This window comes from Panthera onca, chromosome X, assembly GCF_046562875.1.
Source record: "Panthera onca isolate mPanOnc1 chromosome X, mPanOnc1 haplotype 2, whole genome shotgun sequence".
Lineage (NCBI taxonomy): Eukaryota > Metazoa > Chordata > Mammalia > Carnivora > Felidae > Panthera > Panthera onca.
In genome coordinates, this window is record NC_138357.1 from 39,099,961 (window position 1) to 39,124,460 (window position 24,500).

Below are 24,500 nucleotides of genomic sequence, written 5' to 3' on the forward strand. Positions count from 1 at the left end.
GCACACTGTGGGGCTCCAGGAACCCAGCAGATGTCCCCAGAAGACAGTCCCTGCTAAAAGCAAGCAGGCCTGTTGCATCCGGGGCAGCCCCAGCAGAAGCAGGCAGTGCATGGAGCTCAGGGCCAGCCGCGGGGCCCCCGGGGCAAAGCTGTGCACAGCGCCAGCTACCCCTTGGCGGTCCCTCCATGGTGTGGAGGACAAGTGGCCCCTTTCTGTCTACTTTTTGAAGCAGATGGGCTTCTAAGAAGGTTCTGGGAAAGGAAGGCCAGGACTCCTGGGTTCTCATAAATCTTTTAATCAGAGTAAATGAAGAAAACATTGTAACAGTAAAGTCCCATGGTGAGGGGACCGCTCAGGGATCTTCAACAACAGAAAAAGCTAAGACTGAAAGTTCAGAATGCTAAGCACACAAATGAATGACCACTTATTTCTAAAGGTGACTGCAGAAACCATTTCGGCACAATCAGAAGGTTTTACAAAACAGAGGAAAATACATTACAAGATGCCCCGGGGAGGTGAGAAAACTGGTGGGGGCACAGGGCCACCCAAGAACCAGCCTGGCAAGGGCACTCCCCCTGCTGCTGTCTAGGAGGCTCACAAAGACTGGTTCTAAAAGGAGTCAGTGGGGGAGTGGGGGGATGGGACGTGACAGGAGGGATCTGCCCAGTGCACAGCAAATGGGGAAGGATGGGGGCGGGGACAGAGGCATGTGCCCATTTCCTGGCAAAAATGAGACTATCTTATTCTCTCCACCACAATAACACCAAGATAAATGAAGAATTCCTTAGAATAGAATACAAAACGCACACCAAAAGAAAAGTCAGTTTCCAAAACGACAGTGTTGCTTGAAACGACTTTGTTTTGTTTTTGTTTCGTGCCCGGAGTAGCAAACCAGTGTACGAAAACGTCACAGACAGAGCAGCGACAAGTGACTAGGTTTTCCTGAGCACAGTACTGGCTCACTCTATATACAGAAGAAGGCGGCTCACTCCGTCTCGTGGACTCTAACCCCCTCAGAGAGGGCAGGGCAGGGCAGGCCATGTGGCGGGAAGACCCTCCCCAGGCTGGGGCCTGCCTCCGATCTTGCCAGGGCCTGAGGGACGCCCTCCCTATGCAAACCAGCACCAGCATCTTGGCCTGTACTGTCATTCCGCCCCGGCTTCCCCGTCAATCTCCCAGAGAAGACATATGACTCTGGATCAACGCCTACAAACCCAGGGAAGTCCTTCTGGCCGAGGGAGGGGGGAGATCAAGGGCTTTCTGTTACCCCTGAGCCACTGAGCTCAGGCCCCGGGGCCCCACCCAGCCCCGGGGCGCAGAGACAGACCGACAACTTGCTACCGGTGGGGAGCTGTGCCCACTTCACATAACACAAGCACAAATGGCTAAACCCTGAGCGAGGCTACAGCAAAATGGGGTGATCTGGTAGCTAGCCTGGAGGTACCAGACAGCGACGGAAGCCGACCATCCCACTGAACCCCAGACCACCCTGCGAGAGGACAGAGGAATGTGTATACCTGGGAAGAGGGAGGGGGCTGCAAGCAGGCGTGACCATCTTTTCTATTCTGAGCTGATGCCACAAAGTTGGCCAGCTAAGCGGACTCTTATCATTGGCCCAGATCCTTGGCCAAGACTACCTGGGGGCTGGGAAAGCCCTCCTTTCGCTTCCTGGGGCTGTTTGAGAAGAAACTGTCCACTTCCACGAACACTCTCTCAGATACCCACACGTGCGCGCACGCAGCGAGCTCCCGCACGCTGGCAAATGGCATATGGAAACTTGGCCAAGGTGGCTGGGGAACCTCCTTGGCACCTGCCAGGAAAGCCCTCGGCAGGAGCTGGGAAGCCCGGGCCCACTGGCACAGGGGCCACCTTCCAAGGCAGGCTGTTGTAGGGGTGCCCAGGTCACCTCTCACCATGGGCTGGGCCCAAGGTTAAGAGTGAGCTACAAGACCACATCAGGTACTTGCAGCGCCCCAGCACCTCCCACACAAGCCACGATGCCGCGCGCAGCCTGTGGACAGGGCTCACTCTCTATTCCTTCTGCCTATATTTTTCTGAGCTGGCCTGGCACCCTGGAAGTCCTGCACCTCCCCTCCAACCTCCCCCCCAACCTCCCCCCCAACCTCCCCCTTCCCTGGACACATGTAGCTGCCTCCGGGATGTCACTTTCTTCTTTCCTTCCCAGCAAAAGAATATCAGCCCGAATGGGGCACTGAGCTGGAGCCAGGGCAAAGGCATGTCGACACAGGGAAGCCCGGGCTGACGGGTGACCTGTGCCATGCCACTGAGACGGAGAGGAAGAGAGGGAGTGCCGACTCGCCGTGCCACGGTGGCATTCCAAAGAGGAGTGTCTGCCACACCCAGGCTGCGGGCCCCCAGCTGCAGCACAGACCATCTGCCTGCAGAGATTCCTTGTTCTGGGAGGGGACAGGACATGCCCCCAGGGGCTCCTCCCGTGACCTCCTCCCAACCTTTCCTTTTGTGACAAGCCAAGGGGCACCGAGGCCTCGCACAGTTCCTCGTCAGCCATTCCTACACGCAGCGGTTTGACAGTGGGCAGGGTGAGTCTAGCTGCTCCAGAGGGGCCCCCTTCCAGAGGACGACCCCAGGGTGAGAGTCACTAAAAAGACTTGGCCGGACCCTCCAAGACGGCAGAAAATGAAGGCTGTGCGTCATGAGGAGCTCAAGGGGAGTGAGAGTACTAGGTGTGCTCTCTCTGGCTCCCCCACACCCTGGGGATTGATGGCCTCCAGGCTAGCAAGGCCACTGGAGAAGGGCAGTCCCTCCCGGGTGTGGCTTCTGGGGCCTCACCATGCTCAAAGAGACTCTTCTGCACTCTGCTGCCTTCCGTAGGTCCATTTGCTAAAATCGACCACTGAGACACTGACGCTCAACCTGGGTCTGATATGGTAACAGCTGAAATACGGGACCCCAGCCCAAAGCCTCCCAGTTGCCCACAGTGGGAGAGGAGAACGGGGGCCATCAGAGGAAGTCACTGAACCAGCTTTTACTGTTCTGAAGCAAACCTGTTCTTAGTTGAAGCCCACAAGGAGTCAGCAAATGCCCAGGCACTGGCTCCCTCCTTCAAGTCCATGTGTGACTGAGTTCAAGTCTTTCAACAGAAGGTGTTCCTTCTGAAGCACTTGAACCTGTATCTATGGGGGTCTGATTGCTTGGCACCTCCCTTCCAACCTACACAGGGGCTTCGAGGGTGGGCTGGGTGGGGAGTAGGGGAGTGCGTGATGCCCACCTGATGCTAAACAATTCAGCACTGAATCTGGCTACAGTGATGACCCCTGGCCCTCGGGAAACAACACTGGCAGGATCTGTATCTTTCCAAACCCAGAATGCTGACATAGCCCATAAAAAGCACGAAACGGATGGACAGGAGCCCCCGCAGAGACAGGCCCTGATGCAAGGATTCTCTGAACTCAAACAACCAAAAACAAAGAAGCAAACAAACTGACAAAAACAAAACAAAAAAAAAATAATAATAATAAAATAAAATAAACCCCAACCAACTCCAGCTCACTCTTCCCTGAAGCTGCCTTTTAAAAAGAAGAGAGAGAGAGAGAGAGAGAGAGAAACATTTAAGGGGCACTCAAGATTAAAAGGGCATCTGTTATCAACATTGAACTAAAATGGAGCATATGATTCAAATCACAGTTTTCTCAAGTTACCACTTCTGTTGATTAATTTCTATGCTAACTTCTCACTGGGATGTGGGTCACTTCTCAGCTCTCTCAGGCAGGATGGACCCAGGGTCCTGCCAAGTAGGAGCTGTGGAGACTTTAAACTTGTTCACTTTGGATTTTGCCACTGCAACAGCTCTCTACCCCCAGAAGAATCTAGCCTTGGGGTCAGGTAGTGCCCCCACCTTCCACCGCAGGGCAGCATCTTGGAGGGAGTGGCTAGTTGGCTGCTTGCTTTGAGTCATGGGACACCAATGGGAAGACTCTGGCAGGTTCTATTTTGGCCATGAGTGGGGAAATCCCTTGGCTCTTGGCATGCCGCTGGTATAGAAACAAGGCCTCGGTCCCATCATGGTGGGGGCTGTGCTGGAGACAAAAGGGGACCCTGGCGTAAGCCTGGAGGTCCCTGGCAGTGGAGAAATGAAACCCAACCCAATCTCATCACCTCAATGCCAACAAAAGAACTACTGCTTGTTGGTCCCCGTCCCCTCAACCAGCTGTCATGAAAGCACCAACAAGCAGAGTGAAAGCCAGACTACTTTCGCCCACATAAGGCCACTAGGAGCAGAGAGAAAGAGCCAAAGGGGAGGGGAAAGGATCCCACCCTCAGCATGATGCCTCAGGCCCAGGAGATGTCCTGGGCGGAAGAGCTGGGGAGGGAAGAGTATGGAAGAAAGGGACAGAGAGAAGGGAAAGAGAAATACACCAGACATCCTACTGCCCTCTCCCCATGATTTCATCAAGAACTGGGTGTTCTCCAAGTCAAGTCAGGACTTGCTTCCTCAGGGAGAAAAAAAAAAAAAAAAAAAGACAAGCACCTTCAGTCTATTTTCTTGGCTGGAAGCCGGAGCAAATCCAGCAGATATTTACACAAGGGCCCAGCCATGTATGAGAACAGGATGACCAGCTTCCCGTGGGTCATGGTCATGAGAGTCTGGTGTCCCGAGGCCCAGATGCGATACCAGGGGCCGTAGAATGGGTCTGAGATGGCCGGACACAGCATGTTGTTCAAATTCACTTCGGTGACCTGCAGGGATAAGGGAGGTAGAGTGAGCGTTCACCATCCTGAGGCTTTCTCTGGCTTCCGCCAGTTCAGCCATCTCTACCTATTGGGGGACTAAACAAGGAGGGATTAACAAATCCCCACCTGTTCATAGTGGGATTTCTCTGCCCTAGGGTTTTGGAGTGGGTCGAGGCTAGAGCCCTCGGGAGGTGATGGGGGAGGCCATCCAATGGAAAAGCTGTTTGGTTTTGCTCAGTCTTGCCTTCTGGTTGGGTCTAGAGCCTGCTGTCATTCCTAAGCAACTACTATGAGCCTAGTACCCAGAGAGGTATCAGGGGATGACCGAACAGTCAATGGCATGGTCCCTGCCTCCGCTTAACTGGAGGCCAACCGCGTTGGCATGGGCAACCGCATCTGACCTCAGAGTGGACGGTGCGCGCCAGGTGTTCCCCACCAGGAGAACTGAGGAGTGTACAGCATGGGGCCCGAGTCCTCAGAGAAGATTTCATGAAGTAGGTGGCACCCTGAATGGACTCATGAAGGATGGATGGGGGTCATGGAGAGGAATGGAGTGCATGGTGCCTTCCTCAGAGGAGGCGCGGCCTGGAGGTGGGACTGAGCATGGTTATGTGTGGTGACATGAGGACACTGACCCCTCTGGAATCAAGCAGTCCCAGTAGAGAGCGGTCAGAGTAAGTGTAAACGTCATACTACTTCCTTCCTAGAGCGCGGGAAGCATTCACGCCATTGGCAAAGAGCTCAAACTGCCCTCCAGGCAAACCAGAGCAGAGCAGCGATACGCCAAGGTGGGGAAGGGAAAGTGACTGCTTCTACAGAGGCACGGGTGACATCGGTCCTGTGCCGTAGTCCTGTCAGGTTTCGCGAGGCTCCACACGGCTGATGCTACGCTAATGCCGCTCACGCACAAAACCAGACCTGCCACTCCGGCCCCGAGGATGGCCACGGCACCTGCCTTCCAAAGCCCTTCAAGCCTGTTCACGTTAGAGACAAGTCCTCAGCACCTCTCGGGGAGCCTGGGGGCGTCTGTACCATATCACAGAGGAGTGGAGAGCTCTCTACCCTCGAGGGTGAGGTGACCCAGAATGGTGACAGGGCCAGGACTTGACCTCAGGTCTCCTGACCCCCAGCCTCGAGCTCATCCTCCTCACCCTGCCACCAATAGACACCCATGCACTCAGCAATTCTGGACTCTGGATAACTCAACTACTGAGTCCAGCCATCATCCACGCTCCAGGCGGGTCTGAACACCCCAGAATGCCATGGGAGTCCCCCAACACGGTACTTGCACCGGCCACACAGCCCAGGGCCTGGGAGTAGGCCCAGAATGGACCCAAGGTCAGAAGCCCCCAGAAGCCTCCAGGCCCTGGGGCCTGGGCTTAAGGTCCTGCCTCCCTGTGCCCCCCCCCCCCCAACATGGGGTCCACAGCAAACCCCCTTCCAGCTGCAGCTCACTGTTCCCGACCCGGGTGGTCATCAGTGAAGGGCACGTTTGCCTCCCCAGGGATGAAAGGAACAATCAATACTGAAGGCTTCAGAAACTTCTCTGGAGAGGCCCAGGCTGTGGATCATAAATCAGCAACCCAGACACAACAATGTGACATGCTGGCCTTTGGCATCTTGTATTTTCAAAACAAAACGATACACCAGCGCCAACCAGGATTATCAAGATTTATGGAGAAGTCCAAACGGAGGGGATAGAAGGGGAACAGAACCGAACTTACCAGGCCCAGGATCTGCAAGACGCTGAAGTGGTAAAAGAACATGAGGCCAGTTGAGAGAAGGGCCCACCGGAAACTGCTGAGGGGCTCTGGGGTGTAAGCACCTGGAGGAAAAAGGGGAAGATGGTGAGACGGCAGGCTTGGGGACCCGCTTCTCCTTTGCCCCTTGAGGTGCAGGTGCTGAGGCCGCAGGTGCTGAGGCCACAGCCGCTGCCAGCTGACACACCCCCTCGCTGCTCGGTGACATCTACTTCAAAGCCAGTCCCACCAGCCATTCCCTCTGTTCTGCCACATATTGCCGGGGCCATTATGAAGGGAGGATTCTTTATTATTATTACTATTATTATTATTATTATTATGAAAGGAATGCATGCTCATTAAAGGAAATTCAGAAAATGCTAGAAAGTAGAAACAAGATGGAGAAAACAAAGAAAAACATCCCTAGCATTCTACTACCCAAATGCAACCCTGCTAACGTGTATGTGTATGTGTGTGTGTGTGTGTGTGTGTGTGTGTGTGTGTGTGTGTACGTGAGTGCACTTGGTTGTTTTCTCTATGCCTCAGGAGTTACTTTTCTTTTTTTTCTTAATCGCCAATTGGAATCTAACTGTATATATATTCATATGTCCTTCCCTTTCACGTTTATTTTCATCTTTCCCTCATGTTTCTAAACAGGGATGCCACTGAGGAAGTATGGTAGGGTGGTTGAGACGGTTAACTGTCATGACAGGCAGATTTGGGTTCAAGTCTAGATTCTTACTGCCTGCGTGGCCCTGGAAAAGTTGTTGAAACTCCCCTAAATCTCAGGATACCAGTCCTACCTCCTTCTTAGAATTGTCACAGGGAATAAAGGCAATGATATCGTGAGCACTCGTAATACAGGATTGGGTACGATGTGAGTGTTCGATGGGTGTTAGATGCTGCCCTTAGCACATCATCATTATTCTTCAAATAACCACAGAACGTGCCAAATCCAATGGCGATGCCATTTCCCAATCATTACACAACTCCTTCCCCCTGGAGCACCGAAAGTGATGTATTTTCCGTCCAGCCATCACTAGGAACTACCATCCCAGTAGCCCTGGATGCATTCCAGAGCTTTCAGAGGAGGTGCATGGCTTATAGAATGCTGTGGGGTGTCACTCTAAATGGGGATTTGGCGGGGGGCTCCAGAATGAAAGCAAACTGGAACCCTCCACCCCAAGCAAGTAGGCGCCAACATTACATCCCAGGGTGGTTATTTTCCCAAGTCAGTCTTTCACTGATTCATCCATTCATTCACCAGCTGTTAAGTACCTGTTATATTCCAAGCCCTGGACAGGAAGATCAAGAAGACAGGCTCCCTACAGTCCAGGCTCATAGTCTGGCGGGGGAGGCAAACATGCCAATCGACAATTAGAACCCAATATGATGGGTGTGATGCCTGCGGTCTGTGCTACATATTATAGGCGAATAGAACCCAGCTTGAGGTGGGGGGGGGAGGGTGGTGGGGAGAAAAGATGTAGGAATAAGGACCGCTTCTTGGTAGAGGGGACACGGAGCAGTCCTGAAGGACGTAACCAGGGGCCAAGACATTCCAGAGCCGGTAGCTCGCACAAAGGCAGACATGAGCTCCTGGGAGCGAGGCAATTCAGAGAACTATGGCTAAGAGTTGGGGACACAGTGGACAGTGTAGAGGGGTGGCGACCAGGAGTAAGACCCAGATGTTGGTGGAGGGCTGGTCTACTCTAAGACCTTAGGAGCCATGCTGAGGGGCTTTGGGCTTCATCCCATACTTGGAGGGTCATGTGCCCAGATGCCACAAGGCTCAGGTAGGAAATTGGGAGGAGAGTGACCAGAGACTAAGAGACATTAAGGATGCTGGAGACTGGCCAACTGGAAAGCCCATGCCCCTTCTAAAGATGGCAACCACCACTCAGCTCAATCCAACCACTGTCCTGCGGGGATGTGGTTCCCAGAGTTGCCAGTTGTTTTTTTTTTTTTTTTCCAGTTTTGCAAGGGAAGCCAGAAATTTGAACTTTCGCGTGGAATTTCCTGATTTTTAAATGTTGGCAAATAATTCAAAATGTTTTAAGAATGCTCAACGGACCAAACAAAACACGTCTTCTTGGATGGATTTCAGCCCATGGATGGCCAGCTTTGCGCTCTGCTGCAGAGGCCCAGAAAACAGCAGGAAAGTGATGTGATCAGACATGTGCTCAAGAAAGGTCACGCGGGCCAGCACGGGGGAAGGAATGGAGCAGAGAACATCGAGGCAAGGAGACTGATAAGGAGGCTGCTGCAGGAACCCAAAGAGGGAAGGGGATGGATGGCCCTCAAAGGTAACAGCAGTAGGACTGGAGAAAAGTGGAAGAAGGACTCACCAGGATGTGGTAGAAGGCTGGATGCTGGGGAGGAAGGGTCAGGACGAATCTAGAAAGACTTCTAGCTTGGGCCTCCTTGGGCCTATGGTGCCATTTATTGTTATGGAGAAGAGAGGAAAAGGCAGATTGGGGCAGAAAGTAGGCAGACAATGAGGCCAATATCGGACATGTTGAAATTGAGGCGTCTGCAAAATATCCAAGTGGAGATGTCTCTCGGGCCGCTGAGGGCACCCTGGGAAATAGCACGGTGGCAGAGCGTATGGGCACTGGAGCCCGCAGACACAGGTATTCAAATCCTGGCTCTTGTCACTTATCAACGTCAAGGGCTTGAATTCAGTTTCACTCCTCTATAAAATGGGGGTGCCACTGCCTACTTCTCAAAGTTGTTGGGTAGATGAGATGACATAATTTAATGTTTGTTTATTTTTGAGAGAGAGTGCACGCGCAAGTGGGGGAGGGGCAGAGAGAGAGGGAGAGGGAGGATCTGAGGTGGGCTGTGCACTGACAGCAGAGAGCCCTCTGTGGGGCTCGAACTCACCAACCATGAGATCGTGACCTGAGCCAAAGTCGGACACTTACCTGACTGAGCCACCCAGGTTCTGCAGAGATGACATATTTTTTTTTAATGTTTTTATTTATTTTTGAGACAGAGAGAGACAGAGCATGAGCAGGGGAGGGGCAGAAAGAGAGGGAGACACAGAATCTGAAACAGGCTCCAGGCTCCGAGCTGTCAGCACAGAGCCCCACGCGGGGCTTGAACTCACGGACTATGAGATAATGACCTGAGCTGAAATCGGATGCTTAACTGACTGAGCCACCCAGGCGCCCCAAGAGATGACATAATTTAAGTCATGTCATAGTGTGGTTTCTGGTATTTAACAAATGTTGACTATTTTAATTATTATAATGAGTCACAAACTCAGTGAAGAGGGTGGGGCTGAACATCCAGATATACGTGTCATTGGCACACAAACACAAGCAGAGTCATAGGGGCACGTGTAGACTGAGAAACGAAGGCCAGAGGCAGAACACCAAGGAACACCATGGGGGTGGGAGGTGGAGGGTGGAGAGGAGAAGGAATACGATGGGGTGACTGAAGCCAGGCAGGTCTTCTAGGGGAGAAGCTCAGGCTTGCTATGGGAACAATAGCCAGGCTGACAGCACACTGGAGTCAGAAGGCCCTTCGAGCACATCAAACTCGTCCCTCCATTTTAGAGATGGAGACACTGAGGCTGGGAGATGGGGGGGTGCCACCATCAAAGTCAGAGCAGGGCACTGGGCTCTCAGACACTGCTGGGCTGCTCGCTGCTCAGTGGCCCTGCTGCCACTTGTCCAGTCCTACGCCACCCTGAGTTGTACCGTCTCTTTCCTGGTCTGTCTACCTGTCTACACCAGAGTGCCTTGGAGTGGGGGACCTTGTTGGATTCTGTGTTCCTAGCATCTGGCACAGCGTTTGGTTTGTGAAAAGACACTGAGCTATGCACTTACACTTTGTGTGCTGAATGAATGGGAACTCGGCACCGTGTTGTCCCCTGGTTGCTGGGGACATTAAGGGTAAGAGGGGACCCGGAGGACCAGCAGGGGCTTAGGCTTGTGCTCAGGCCCCTCAAGCCCTGAGCCATTTTCCCCAGGTGTCCCTTCCCTCCAGCCTCTGCTTGGCTCTCCCTAAGTGGCAGCTGTGCGGTAGTGAGAGGTCACGTGGGCCAGGCACAGGAAAGGTACAGGAGGGGGCAGCCAGGAGGTCCTCAGCCTGGAGGCAGCTTAGCCACAGACCTGGGGAAAGCAGGGAGGCGGCAGCCCCTCTCCTCACTGCATACCTCCCCTGCCCTGCAGTCCCCGCCCTATGCTACGGGGGAAAGGGACACACACTCAGACACTGCCAAGGGTACATGTTCTCACTGCCCCTTGCCCAAACCCCCACTTTAGTACCGTTCACTCTGTTGCCCCATCCACCCCACAGTGGACCATCAATGAGGAGCCGTTTCTGAATCCGCCCCCGTCCCCTCCAGCACCTGGTGCACATCAGGCACTCAAAAAATGATCAGCGTGTGAGAGAACGAATAGCACAGACCTTCCAGAGAATCCTCAAACCATATGAAACCCTTTGGCTTGGCAATACTACTTTGAGGACAACCATCGAATGCCTAAAGAACCCAACAGATGGCCCTTATTTGCACAAAGATATTTACAGCTGCACCACCTACAATATGGAGGATCTGGAAACAAACCAAATGGAGAGATAAACTCTGGCACCTCAATACCATGCAACCACCATTCAAATGACAACCGCCATTCAAATGACATCCAAACCATGAGCCTGTGTGGAAAAGTCCCTGGCTAGTAATGGCAAGTGTAAAAGGCAGAACACCAAACAGTATGCCAATGATGGAAAATAGAGCTTAATGGTTTAAAACAAAGGACTTGGGGTTGGACAGCCTTTTGGGTTTGAACCCTGCCTCTGCTATTGCCTATTGGTGGTGGGAGCGACCTTGGGCAAATAGTGCTGCCCCTCTAAGAGCCCTTCCTGTATGAAGACTGGAGGTAACATCCACCTCTTGGGGCTGCTGAGTGGAATAGGAGATATAGAAAAATAAACAGAGCAGCTAGCTGGCACACAGCAGGCGGCTGCTATTTTTAGCATGGCAAAACCACAGCCATCCAAAATATCCTAAAAAGCCTGGAAGAAGACAAGGGAATCTTGCAAAGACGTGATCTTCCCTGTGATGGGGGAGCTTGCTTTTTTTTTTCTTTTAAGTAGGCTTCACGCCCAGCGCGGAGTCCAACGTGGGGCTTGAACTCACCACCCTGAGATCAAAACCTGAGCTGAGATCAAGAATCAGATGCTTAACCAAATGAGCCACCCAGGCGCCCTAAGGTGGGGGCTTTGACTGTGGTTTCCACTGCCTTTTTACTGTTGTTGGTTCTTTTCATTGCAAAGATAATCAAAGATTCGATTTCTCTGAAAACTTAAAAAAAAAAAAAAAGCAAGCACCCGGAGAATAAATGATCTACTCTGCATAGATATATGCAAATTGTATGCAAACGCACATTTCCTTTTTTCCATATACCTGAATGTGGCCCTTGGGATAATCCAAGTGAAAAACCAGGTTTCTTCCAAAGGCAAATAGAAACTTGAGCACTTTCAGAAAAATTAAACACATAAAACTTTTTTTTCCTACTTGAAGAAAGAAATGTGACATTTTCTGCTAGCATCTTGATTCCCAGGAGGATAGAAGCGTTTCATCTCTAAAGGTAGGGGGAACCAAGATAATAGCTTTTTCTGAAATCGATTTCTACCAGAAGGAAGCGTCACGCATGCTGGGAAAGAAGTCAACTGCACCACCAGCAGCAGCAAAGACAGATCCCCAGAGGCCTCCCGGCGGCCCTGTCTCCCATCCTATAAGCCCACCCAGGAAGGGCTTCCACCAAGGGGATGAGGCTGGGCACCAGACTCCATGCTCGGCAGTGGGGATAACGAGAACTGCCCTCGAGAACTGCCCGGCAGCATAAGAGTGAATAACAGGGTGGTGTGATAACTGAAAGCACAGTGGGTGATGGGACACAGAGGAAGGGTGGCTGGAGGTGACGGCTGAGGTGGGTTTTGAAGAAGCGTTGAGGAGGAGCTGGGATCGGAGCCTGCAAGAGGGAAAGGGTATTCGGGGCGCTGGGACAGCCTGAAAGAACTGTGGAGGTGTGACGCGGCATGCTGGTCGCATGTAGTCTTCCGGCAGGTCTGTGTCAGTGCAGCATAAAGTGGGAGGGGACATGTGTCAAGACATGGAGCCAGAGAGACAGGCAAGTGGGGTCAGGTCATGAAGAACCTCATTGGCGACACGGCCAGGAACTGGGCCTTTATCTGACGCGCAATGAGATGCCATTGAGAGGTTTAAATAGGGACACACATGGTCAGATTGACATGTCAGCGAATCAACGTGCTCTGGCCGTGTGGACGGTGGGCTGGAGAGGGGCGAGACTGAAGACAGGTTTGGACGCCGCTGCACAGATACGGATGAGCTGGCTACCGGCTGGACAGGAGGGAGGCGGGGAGGGTGGCTCCCAAGTCTGTGACTTCAGTAACTGAATTGATTTAGGGGAGAGAGGAGTTCAGTTTGGAGCACACTGATACCGAATGCCTACAGGGTATCCACGTGCAGAGCTCAGGAGAGAAAGGACCTGGAAACAGAGCTTGGGATGGAGAGATCAGTGAGGAAGAAGCCCACAGAATGAGATTCAAGCACCAAGGACAGAGCCTGGGAACCAGCAATAGTTGCCAGAACAAAAAGGATCCCCAAGAAGACGGGACTGCAGAGGAGATTAGCCCACGAGCTACCTGGGACAATTTACATGTGAAGGAATTAAAATGAAATAAAATTAGAAATTTGATTCCTCAGTCGCACCAGCCACATTTCTAAGTGCTCAGTAACTACATGTGGCTAGTGGCTACCATATTGGGCAGTGCAGAGGCAGGACATTCCCACCATCACAGAAAATTCCACTGGGGGAAGGGTGCACCTGGGTGGCTCAGTCAGTTAAGTGTCCAACTTTGGCTCACGTCATGATCTCATGGTTCCTGAGTTCAAGCCCCGCATTGGGTTCTCTGCTGTCAGCACAGAGCCCACTTCAGATCCTCTGTCCCCCTCTCTGCTTCTGCCCCTCCCCCACTCATGGGGGATCTCTCTCTCTCTCTCTCTCTCTCTCTCTCTCTCTCTCTCTCTTTCTCTCTCAAAAATAAATAAACATTTTTTAAAAATTCACTGGGAACACGCTTCTCTATAGAAAGAAAGACAAATACTGCCACTGGGTTTGGCCACGTGCTGCTCACTGGTAATCTTGGCTGCAGCAATTTCAGGAAAATAGTGATGCAGGAGTTAGGTGGTAAAAGATGAAGGAAAGTTTTTCAGGTGTACAAGGCAAGGAAGGGAATTCCAGGCAAACGGAACATGCAAAATCACAGAGAAATCTTTAGCCACATTCCCAATATTTCAATCACTTCTCTGAATGTCCCCTTCATCCTTTTGCTCTTACCCAACCTACCTCTCCCCACAAGGAGCCTGCTACACCTCTAGCCTTCAAAAGTAGTCACTGGTTTTTCTCCTTGAGCCCATGTACGTAGTAGAGTAGGTAACCTCTTCCGTTGCATTGCTGTTTCCAGACCACCAAGCCTCCTTCCTCTCTAAAGCCCTACAACCACTACCCCGTACCTCCCACTAGTCTTCCCTTTTAGGGCTGTCTACACACATATGGGTCATGGCCCTCAACACCCCTTGAGGATGTTATACCACTCCCCTGAAAACCATTCCTGTCCTATTTCTTGATAATTTCAACGAATGCCTGGATGAACCTTCCAGCATCCCAGCCCCTCCATTCCTTGGCCCCCTCTCCTCAGGGACCCTGTCTTCTACGGCGCCTCAGCCATTCACTCACATGGCCGTTCTGAAGCCTCAGAACTTTTTTTTTCCTGTTCCTCACAGCTCCTGCTCCCCTCCTTGGATTCCATGGCCCATCATTCTAATTATCCCTGGCAGACACCTTTGACTCCACGGCGCCTCTCATGATCATACTCATCTTGGACACACACACACACACACACACACACACACACACACACACGACCCAGCCCTGGTTAAATTCCAATCTCCTCCTCATTCCTTGCTTGCACCCACACAGTTGAATGTGCCTGGAGAAAAACAACAGTGCTGACTGTTCTCACTTGAAATTCGTGATCACAGACCTCAAGTGCATCTTTCGTGTTGCCAGGCAATCGCACTATACTTCCCCAGTCCATTCACCCTCTCAGACAACAATATTTTCTCCTCTCTTCTCTACCCTTCAATATAGCTACCTCATCCTCACTCTCAGATGATGACCTTGCCTCCTACTTCTTGGAGATAAAACGAATCAGGCAAAAGCTTTCAGAGCTCTCATGATTGCATCTAACCACCTGTCTGCATCGGTGTTCAGTGTGCTTGGCCATCACCCCTGTTACCATGGATGAACTGCCCAGGACCCTCGCCAAGGCCAGCCTTCCCATTTGTATCCAGATCGTGTCCCCTCTCACCTGCTCGGTAGGACTCCAGCAACTACTTGCTCTTTTCCTTTTTCTTTTAAGTTTATTTATTTTGAGAGAGAGGGAGAGCTTGAGCTGGGGAGGGACAGAGAGAGAGGGAAAAGAGAATCCTAAGCAGACTCCACACTAACAGCGCAGAGCCCCCAACATAAGGCTCAATCCCATGAACCGAGATCATGACCTGAGCCGAAATCAAGAGTGGGACACTTAACCAACTGAGCCACCCGGGCGGCCCCGCTTCTGTTTTTTCTTAATATCAACCATTTCTTCTCCTCTGTTGGATTATTCCCATCAGCTCATAAACAAAATATACTATAATAGCTCCCACTCTAACACAAATAAACACCTGACGTTGCTGCCCCCTCAATCCTCTGCCCCTCTTTAGAGCAAAACTCCTTGAAAAAATTCTTTAGACTTCCATTATCCAACAGGGTAGCTAGTGGACCAGTCACTACTGTGACTTCTGTGTGGCTCCTGAGCCCACGAGACGTGGCTAGTTTGAAGTGAGACGAGCTGTTAAGGTAAAATACATACTGGATTTCAAAGGATGTAAAATATCCTGGTAATAATTTTGTACTGGTTACACTGGAATGATAATATTTTGGTTACTGGGTTAAATAAGATGTATGATTAAAATTAACTGCACCTGTTTCTTTGACCTCTTCTGAGTGTGGCTACTAGAACATTAGAAATTATATATGTGGCTCACCTAATTTTATCGACAGTACTTGTCCATACTCCCTGTCCACAATTCCTCTTCCCATTCTCTCTTAATCTGCCCTAATCCGGCTTCCACTTCTACCTTCCCCACCACACACTCCACCAAAACAGCTCCCCACAGGGTCACAAATAACCTTTTTTAAAAAGTAGGCTTCACACCCAGTGCAGAGCCCAACGTGGGACTTGAAGTCAAGACCCAGAATCACTAATTGAGCTGAGACCAAGAGTCAGATGCCTCACTGACTGAGCCACCCTGGCACCCCACAAAAAACTTTTTCATTCCTGCACCCAATGGTCAATTCTCAGGCTTCATTTTACACACCTGCAAACTTCTGTTCTTGAAACATTCTCTACCTGGCTTCTGGGACACTGCTCTGTCTTCGTTGCCCTCCTGCTTCACAACCTGCTCCTTATCACTGTCCTCTAGTGTTTCTTTTTCCCCGCTCCCTGACCTCTAAACAATGGAGAGTCAAGGCTACAGAACTCGGAGATTTTCTTTTCTCTCCATACTTTCATTCCCTCGGTGATTTCAACCAATCTCATGGCTTTAATACCACCTATGTGCTGATGACTCCAGCATTTACAGTTCAGCCTGGACCTCGGCCTTGAACTCCAGGCTCATATATCACACAGCCTACTCACTATCTGTACTTGGATACCTAAATGGGCATCTCACTTCCTTAAACTTCTGATCTTGGCTCCTACGGGAGATCATTACAGTAATGGCTCCGGGTGAATCATGACCTCCCGGTATCCACACGCTTATGTCATACCCTCCCACAGTGATTTGGCCATTTGGCCCACCTGGCTCAGCCACGTAACTTGCTTTGACTAATGGGATATCGTCTCACAGGATGCAATCAGAGGCTTGATTAACACCTGTGTACTGGAGCCTGCCCTCTTGGAATGCCGCCTGGAGACCCCCATGCCAGGAAAGGCCCTGCAGGTAGAGAGGCCCAAGCCATCCCAACTGTTCCAGGTGAGCCCAGGCAGGACGAACAGAAAAATTATCTTAGTAGCTTGGGGCTGCCATAATAAAATACCATAGGCTGGGTGGCTTGCAATAATAGAAATTTATTTTTTTCACAGTTCTGAAAGCCATAAAGTCTAGGACCAAGGCACTGGCCAATTGGTGTCTGGTGAGAACCCACTTCCTGGTTCAGAAACAGCCATCTTTTTGCTGTATCCTCACAAGGTAAGAGGGGCTAGGGAGCTCTCTGGCCTCTTATAAAAGTACCAATCCTGTTCATCGAAAAGCTCCACTCTCATGACCTAATTGAACCCTAATTACCTCCCAAACTCTCCATCTCCAAATACAATCGCATCAGGAGTTAGGGTTTCAACATATGAACTTGTGGGGGCGGGGAGGGCACAAACATTCAGTCCATAACAAAGAATGACCTAGTCCACCCACACTGTTGTGAAAAATAATGGGGCCATTGGGGGGTTTTTTGGTACCTCTTAATCCCCTTCACCAATTTTGCCCATACCCACCCCCCCCCCAAGCTCCCTCCTCTCTGGCAACCACCAGTTTGCTCTGTGTATTTATGAGTCTGTTTCTGTTTTTGTTTGTACATCTGTTTTGTTTTCTAGATTCTACATATAAATGAAAATCATAGGGCATTTGTCTTTTTTTTTTACTTATTTCAGTTAGCAAAATACCCTCTAGGTCCATCCATGTTATCACAGATGGCAAGGTTCCCCCCCTTTTTATGGCCAATATTCCAATATGGGGTGTGTGTGTGCGTGTATCACATCTTCTTTATCCATTCATCTACTGATGGACACTTGGGTTGCTTCCGTATCTTGGCTATTGTAAACAATGCAGCGATAAACACAGGAGTGCATATATCTTTTCCACTTAGTGTTTTCATTTTCCTCAGACAGATACTCAGTAGCGGAATTACTGGATTGTACAGTATTTCTATTTTTTAACTCTTTGAGGAACCTCCACACTGTTTTCCACAGTGGCTGCACCAGTTTAGGGTCCCACCAACAGTGCCTGAGGTTTCCCTTTTGTCCACATCCTCACCAACACTTGCTGTTTCTGGTCTTTTTGATACTAGCCTTTCTGACCAGTGTGAGGTGGTAAGTCACGGTGGTTTCGATTTGCATTTCCCTGATGATTGGTGATGTTGAGCACCTGTCGGCCATCTGTATGTCTTCTTTGGAAAAAATGTCTATTCAGGTCTTCTGCCGATTACTTAATTGGATTATTTGGGTTTGGGGTGTTTAGTTGTGTAAGTTCTTTATATATTTTGGATACGAACCCCTTGGCAGATCTATCATTTGCAAATATCTTCTCCCATTCAGTAGGTTGCCTTTTCGTTTTGTTGACGGTTTCCTTCAGTGTGCAGATTTATCGTTTGGTGTACTCCAATAATAAGCCACTGTTTTCAGTCACTACATTTTAGGATGTTTGCTACACAAAAATAGATAACTGGAAGAGCACTTCCACTCCCCAATGCCCCCCCCAAAAGAAATAAACAAGCCTAAATCCTTCCTCCTAGTCTTCTTGATCTAGGTTCATGGTCATCCATCTAAGTTACTAAAGTTAAAAACCTTCGAGAGCCATCCTTGACCCCTCTTGCGCTCACACCTTGTATCTGATCCATCAGCAAATCCTGTTGGCTGAACCTTCAGCATGTATCCAGAATCCAGTGACTCTTCTCTGGCTCCAGTCAGTACCCTAGCCACTATGGTTGCCTACCTGAGTTACTACAAACAACACTTACACGTCTCCTTGCTTCTACCCTTGTCCCCCGTGGTCTAATTTCAGTAGAACAACTGGGTGACCCCTTTAAAAATTCATTCAGATCATGTGAGTCCACTGCTAAAAACCCTCCAATGGCCTCCCACCTCCCTAAGAATAAAATGCCAAGTCCTTACTGTGGTCTGCGAGGCCTTATATATGATCTGCCCCCTCATCTATAATAGCACCTCTCTCACCTCATCTCCTACAACTTACCCCTTCCTTCACATGGCTCTAGACACACAGACCTACTTGCTGTTGTTGGAATATTCTAGAAACACTCCTGTGTCTCGGTCCCGTATGCTTATTTGCTCTTCTTGGCATATCCCTCCACCAGGTACTCAATAGCTCACTCCCTTGCTTACGAGCCTTCACTCAAATGTCACATTCTCAGTGAGGCCTTCCCTTTAAATGAGGCTACCTCAGGGCGCCTGCATGGCTCAGTCAGTCAGTTAAGCGTCAGACTGTTGATTTTGGTTCAGGTCATGATCTCATGGTTCATGAGTAAGAACTCCAGCCCCTTCCCCCTTCTCTCTCAAAACAAACTTAACAATAAAAATAAAAATAAAAATAAATAAAAAGAGGCTACCTCATGTAAACATGCAACCTCTCCAACCATCCAGCATCCCTATACCCTTGACTCTGCTTTACCTCTCCCCTTATGGAGTGTAACATTATCTAACACACTATATATTTCATTTATTTATTTACTGTCTCCTTCCATAAGAATGTAAGCTAGTGAAAGCAAGCATATGTATCTGTTTTGCTCACGACTTTATCCGCGGCAAGTGCTTGGCACAAAGTAGGGGTTCCATAAAGATTTGCAGGAAGAGTGAAGTAAGCAGCCCAGTATGTTTGAAGACTGTATACAGTTTGGAATCACTGGACTACCATGAAGGGGAGAGGGATAAACAAGGGACAAGAGCCACCTTATGAAGAATTCTGTTGGCTACATCAGATATTTGGGACTTTACAAATCACCTTGAGATCTTGTTAAAAGGCAGGTTCCGGTGCAGCAGGTCTGGGGTGGGGACTGAGAGCCTGCATTTCTAACTGGCCCCCAGATGCTGCTGGGCCTCAGATCACACTCTGAAGCAAGGGACAGAACTTACAGTCTGGCTGCAGATTGAAATAAATCAAGGCTAAGGGCGCCTGATTGAGTGTCCGACTCTTGATTTTGGCTCAGGTCCTGATCTCATAGTTTGTGAGATCAAGCCCCACGTCAGGCTCTGCATTGACAGTACGGAGCCTGCTTGGGAATCTCTCTCCCCATCTCTCTACCCCTCCCGTGCACACATGTGCGCTCTCTCTCAAAATGAATACACTTAAAAAAAAAAAAAGAAATAGAGTGGGGCTAGAGGCAGGAACACCACTGTTGAGGCTGTTGCAATAGAACAAGTCAGGGATGATCTGATCCAAACTCAAGTTGGAGTGATGGGAATGAATTCGAGAAATGATCAGGAGGTCAAACTGACAGGATTTGGTCACTGACTGGATACGGAAGAGAAGGGGAATGAAGGGCCAATGATTATCCGTAGATTTCTGGCGTGGGTAATGAGTGGATGGTGGTACCACTCAATGGGATAGGGAACATCAGAGAAGGTGCAGGTTTGGGGACAGGGAAGAGGATGACTACTTCAGTTCCCAACAGCATTGCCAACCCACCTTTGGGCCCTCTCTAAATGAGACGCCTTGATTTCCAGCTTCTACAAGCCTTCACTGCCCAGGAGATACAGCCCTGGGTGGCATGATCCCACGATGGCCATGGATATGGGATTCCTATTCTCAGCCACTGAGCACAGGCCCAAGTCCGGTTTCCCTTCCATCCAGGCATTCGACCAAATGAACTGGACCCTATAGTCTGTTTAACGTACAAGAAAACAGAGACTGCCCTAAGTTAGGTGTCCATGTGGAAGGCCCATCTTGTCAACTTCCTATCCTGAGGGGCTACGGAGCCCACTCAGGCCAGGCTTCACCTTCAAAGTGCCTAGCGGGGGCTGACTGGGCCACACAGCCTCTGGCTGAGGCAACTTAAAGACCCACCTTCATCTACGAGCCTCACAGCCAGCCCCCTGCCAACAGCATGCAGAGTGAGGACCCTGAGCTGGCAAAGAATCCAGCAGGTGGACCTGTCCTAGCAGATTAAGCACTGGAGTCTAGAGACCCAGGTCCCAGCTTCCACGCTTAGTATGTTGCTACAGGACCACACGTGTGGATCAAAACCCCTCTAAGCAGCACTGTCCCGCTTACAGGGCAATTGCGGGCCCTCTGGACCTTGCCGGAGCTTTGCAGGAATAGAAAAGCTAAAGGAGCATGGAGCTAGTCTACAGAAAAGCACTACTGAAACGTAACACACCACTGCGCCTCGCGCAAGTCACGTAGTTAGTGTCAGCCGGGTCTCTGGTGAGCTTTCAGCAAGGTGGTGGGTGGGGGCAGGGGAGCAACTCTTGGATCATTTGAGGCAGTGAGACCTAACCTTCAGCCTGTATCAGAACCCCCCAGGGGAGGGGCACCTGGGTGACTCGGTGGGTTAAGCATCCAACTTCGGCTCAGGTCATGATCTCACGGTTCATGGGTTTGAGCCCCGCATCGGGCTCTGTGCTGACAACTGGGAGCCTGGAGCCTGCTTGGGATTTTTTTGTGTCTGTCTCTCTGTGTCCCTCCCTCCCTCCCTCCCTCTCTCTCCCTCAGAAACAAAAATAATAAAAACATTTTTAAAAATTAAAAAAAAAAAGATCCTCTCAGGAGAGTGGCGCTCAGACTTCAGCTGGCATCACAACTCCCCCAGACACACACTGGAGGGCTTGTTACAAGGGAGGTTTCTGGGCTGCACCCCAGACTTTCTGATTCAGTAGGTGTGGGATAGGACCTACAGTCAGGAACCTGAGAATTTGTACTTCCACCAAGTTCCCCAGTTAGGCTGCTGCTGCTGCTGGTCCAGGAACCACACTTTGAGAACCCGTGTAGAAAATGCAGGTTCCTGGGCCCTGCCCCAGAGACTTGAATCCAGGAGAGGGGCCACAACCGGCCAGACATGAGAAGCAGGGCTTCCTGGGAGCTGCTTACAATCACAGTCAGAAGTACCTGACTTAATCCTCTGCCCTTGTAAAGCATTCCTGAGACCCAACTCCTTAGTCTTCAGTGGGGGCACCCCATGGTTCTCAGAAACTCTCCTATCCACCACTTGCCCAAGCCTCAGCCCTTGGCCATTGTTTCAGATTCCACAGCTCTTCCCTCACCCTACCTGAGCCCCTTGGCCTTTCCCCTGCCCCCTCGCCTGGCCAGCAAAGTGCAAGCCAGTGGAAGAGAACTTTCCCAGCATCCTAAGGCTAGTTGAACAAGAATGGGGGAGGGTGGATGGGCTAAAGGGGGGTGGGGGGAGAAACAGGCAAACTGAGATCAGTGTGACCCTGGAGCTGGTTTTCAAGCCCTCACTGGCCAAAGTACTCTTGCTTTAACTGTCCTAGAAACTAGCACAGTGGACAGAGGCATCCCAAGCCTCATCCTCCAGGAGATGAGCTTAAAGATTATCTCAAGAGAGGCAGGGCTTGCCTGCTTCGAACAACATTGGGGGTTCTTACACCTCAGTTTCCTGAAATGTCCCCAAAGGCCATTTGATTTGCTTATACTTCAAAACACCCTTCTCCCCCTGTTTTGAAGCCTGGGAGTCCCCGGCTCCCCAATTCTGAAACAAGGGCTCCCTCTAGTGAAATAGAAAGGGGTTTCCAAGCAGCCTGGAGGCCGGGCTTCTTCACCCTCCTGGAGCCAGGCTCCAGGGGTCCTCCCCCCAACCTCCCCCAACCCCCCCTCCCCCAGACAGCGTGGGGCACCCATGAACCACTCCCCAGAATGGTGTTCTGAATGCCTAAAAGGCAAAGAGTTCCAAAAGAAGCCAATGATATTAAAGCAGAGTTATCAAGATAGGAAAAACAGATCTGTAATTCAGTACTTCCATGTTTCTTTACTAATACATTTAAATGAGATCCAGCAGCGGGTCTAAGCAATTTCAAGGCAGCAAAGGGCATAAACAGTATTCTGAGCTGTCTGCGGCCACTGTAATGTGAGAGGAAGTTGTCTGTGATTGCTAGTGACAATAAAGTCTCAGGTATGGCTACTGTCACTGGCACTTGTTGCCTACATTCGAGGGCTGCATTTCTGGCCGAGGTTAGTGGGGGGAAAAAAAAAGGTATGATGTTTTTTTCCCACCCAAGTTAATGGACCCCTTAATCCCTAGTTGTGGACCCCATGTTAAGAACCTCTGCCTAGGAGGCGTCTGGGTGGCTCAGCTGGTTGAGTGTCTGACTCTTGATTTCAGCCCAGGTCATGATCCCAGGGTTGTGAAATCGAGCCCTGTGTTGGGTTCCACACTGAGCATGGAGCCTGCTTAAGATTCTCTGTTTCCCTCTGCCCCTCTCCCCCCCGTTCACGTGCGCTCTCTATATATATATAAAAAAAAGTGGGGCACCTGGGTGGCTCAGTCAGTTGAGCATCCATCCGACTCTTGATTTTGGCTCAGGCCATGGTCTTGCAGTGCATGAGATCAAGCCGTGCATTGGGCTCTGCACCGATGGCGTGGAGCCTGCTTGGGATTCTGTCTCTCCCTCTCTCTGCCCTTCTTCTACTCACCCTCTCTAAATAAATAAATAAATAAATAAATAAATAAATAAATAAATAATTCGTTCATTCACTCATTCATTCATTCATTCATTCATTCATTCCTAAATAAAACCACCACACTCGCCCAACCAAAAAAACCCACAGGGATGAGGAAAAGGGGAGGGAGTTCCCCGAGCAAGGAACTGGATCACCAGCCCTGCAGGTCCTAAAGCTGTGTGCGGTCGCTCTCCTACACCCATCCTGCAGCTGACTTCTCTCCAGACTGGAGGAGGAAACCTCTGGAAACCTGGTCCCACCACCGGCAAATCCTTTCACACCCACTAGCTTCGCACAGAATGGTCCTTGCACCTCCTCTCCCTACAGAGACCCGGCTCTCCCCCAGGACACTGCTTCTCCCTCTGGGTGCTCTGAGCAGAGACTCCTCCTCCTCCTCCTCCACCTAGGCTCACAGCAAGCTTCTGTGGGGGAGAGGGGAAGCTGAAGATCCTCCTCCCGTTACTGCTGCTGGACGTTTACTCTTCTTTCTTCCAAGCTTCACGTTCTCTTCTTCACCATGGTCCACCCCCCCACTCCCCCCCGCCCCGGTCCTCCAAGTCACCATCAGACTCAACCCAGATCAGTCTCGCTTTGCATACAGGCTTCCTCTTTACATCTGGCCTTCTCCTGCCAGCATTCTGGGTGATTCCAACATCTGCAGGAGGGGCCCTTCTAACATCCTAACCTCATGGCCTCTTGAACCTCCTCAACTCTCCAGACCTGCACCTCAACACCACCTTACTACCCAAACGGCTTCAGTGAGCACACCGACCACCCCGCCTCAGTTACATTTATCTGACCACAGTTTCCCCGTAATTTCAGATTCCACATCCTCAACTCCTACTTGTACAGGTACCTACAGACGTCCTGGTGACCTCTGATCCCGTGATTCCCGCCCCTCCGTGGACTTCCTCCTCGCCCTTCCTTCCATACCATCTTGGGCCCCGTGACCGATCACTTGAACTAGCCCCCTCTACTCCCAGGTGGACAGAGGGAACTCCTCATCCACCTCACCACACACTACCCCGCACCCCCTCACCAGTTCATCCCCCAGGGGGCACCTGCTAACAGTGACATCCGAAGAAACTGCCCGGACCACATTTTATGATATTAGGAGGGCAGGGTCAGGGTACCTTGGCAAACAGAAACCATATGAAGAGCAGACTTATGCAGTGTGAACTGAGTGACGGCCGCTATCACAAGCACCTCACATACACTGATACATTTAACGCTCACTAAAACCCTTTGGGGAAGTACAATCGTTCTTGTTTCACACATGAAGAAATGGAAACGCAGACAAGTTATGACACTTAGCCAAGGTCACACAGCTGGGAAAGTCGCAGGACCAGGATTTGAAAGCAGGTAGTCCCGCTTCGGAATGGGCAGCGCACACTTTTCGCTGTTTATTGAGTGTGTGTCACAACCATCCCATCGGCAGGCAGCCAGGCCTGTTCGATTTCCTCTCAGGCTTCCCAGTTCCTTTGCCTGGATGGGGAATAAGTTCAGGCTCA

General features: G+C 50.6%; 1 protein-coding gene across 10 annotated transcripts in view; it reads right to left on the minus strand.

Annotated features, from left to right (window-relative positions):
• Window positions 1-279: 279 nt before the first annotated feature.
• Window positions 280-24,500, minus strand: part of TMEM164 (transmembrane protein 164) — a 164,222-nt gene continuing 140,001 nt past the window's right edge. For 9 of the 10 annotated variants that reach the window (XM_081793800.1, XM_081793803.1, XM_081793802.1 and 6 more), the window contains 2 exons: window positions 6,438-6,538; window positions 280-4,719 (listed from right to left, as the gene is read on the minus strand). In XM_081793800.1, the coding sequence (XP_081649926.1) occupies window positions 4,513-4,719; window positions 6,438-6,538 (308 nt within the window). In that variant the 3' untranslated portion in view covers window positions 280-4,512. The remainder of the gene's footprint in view (window positions 4,720-6,437; window positions 6,539-24,500) is intronic. The other variant, XM_081793797.1, reaches the window with a different exon arrangement.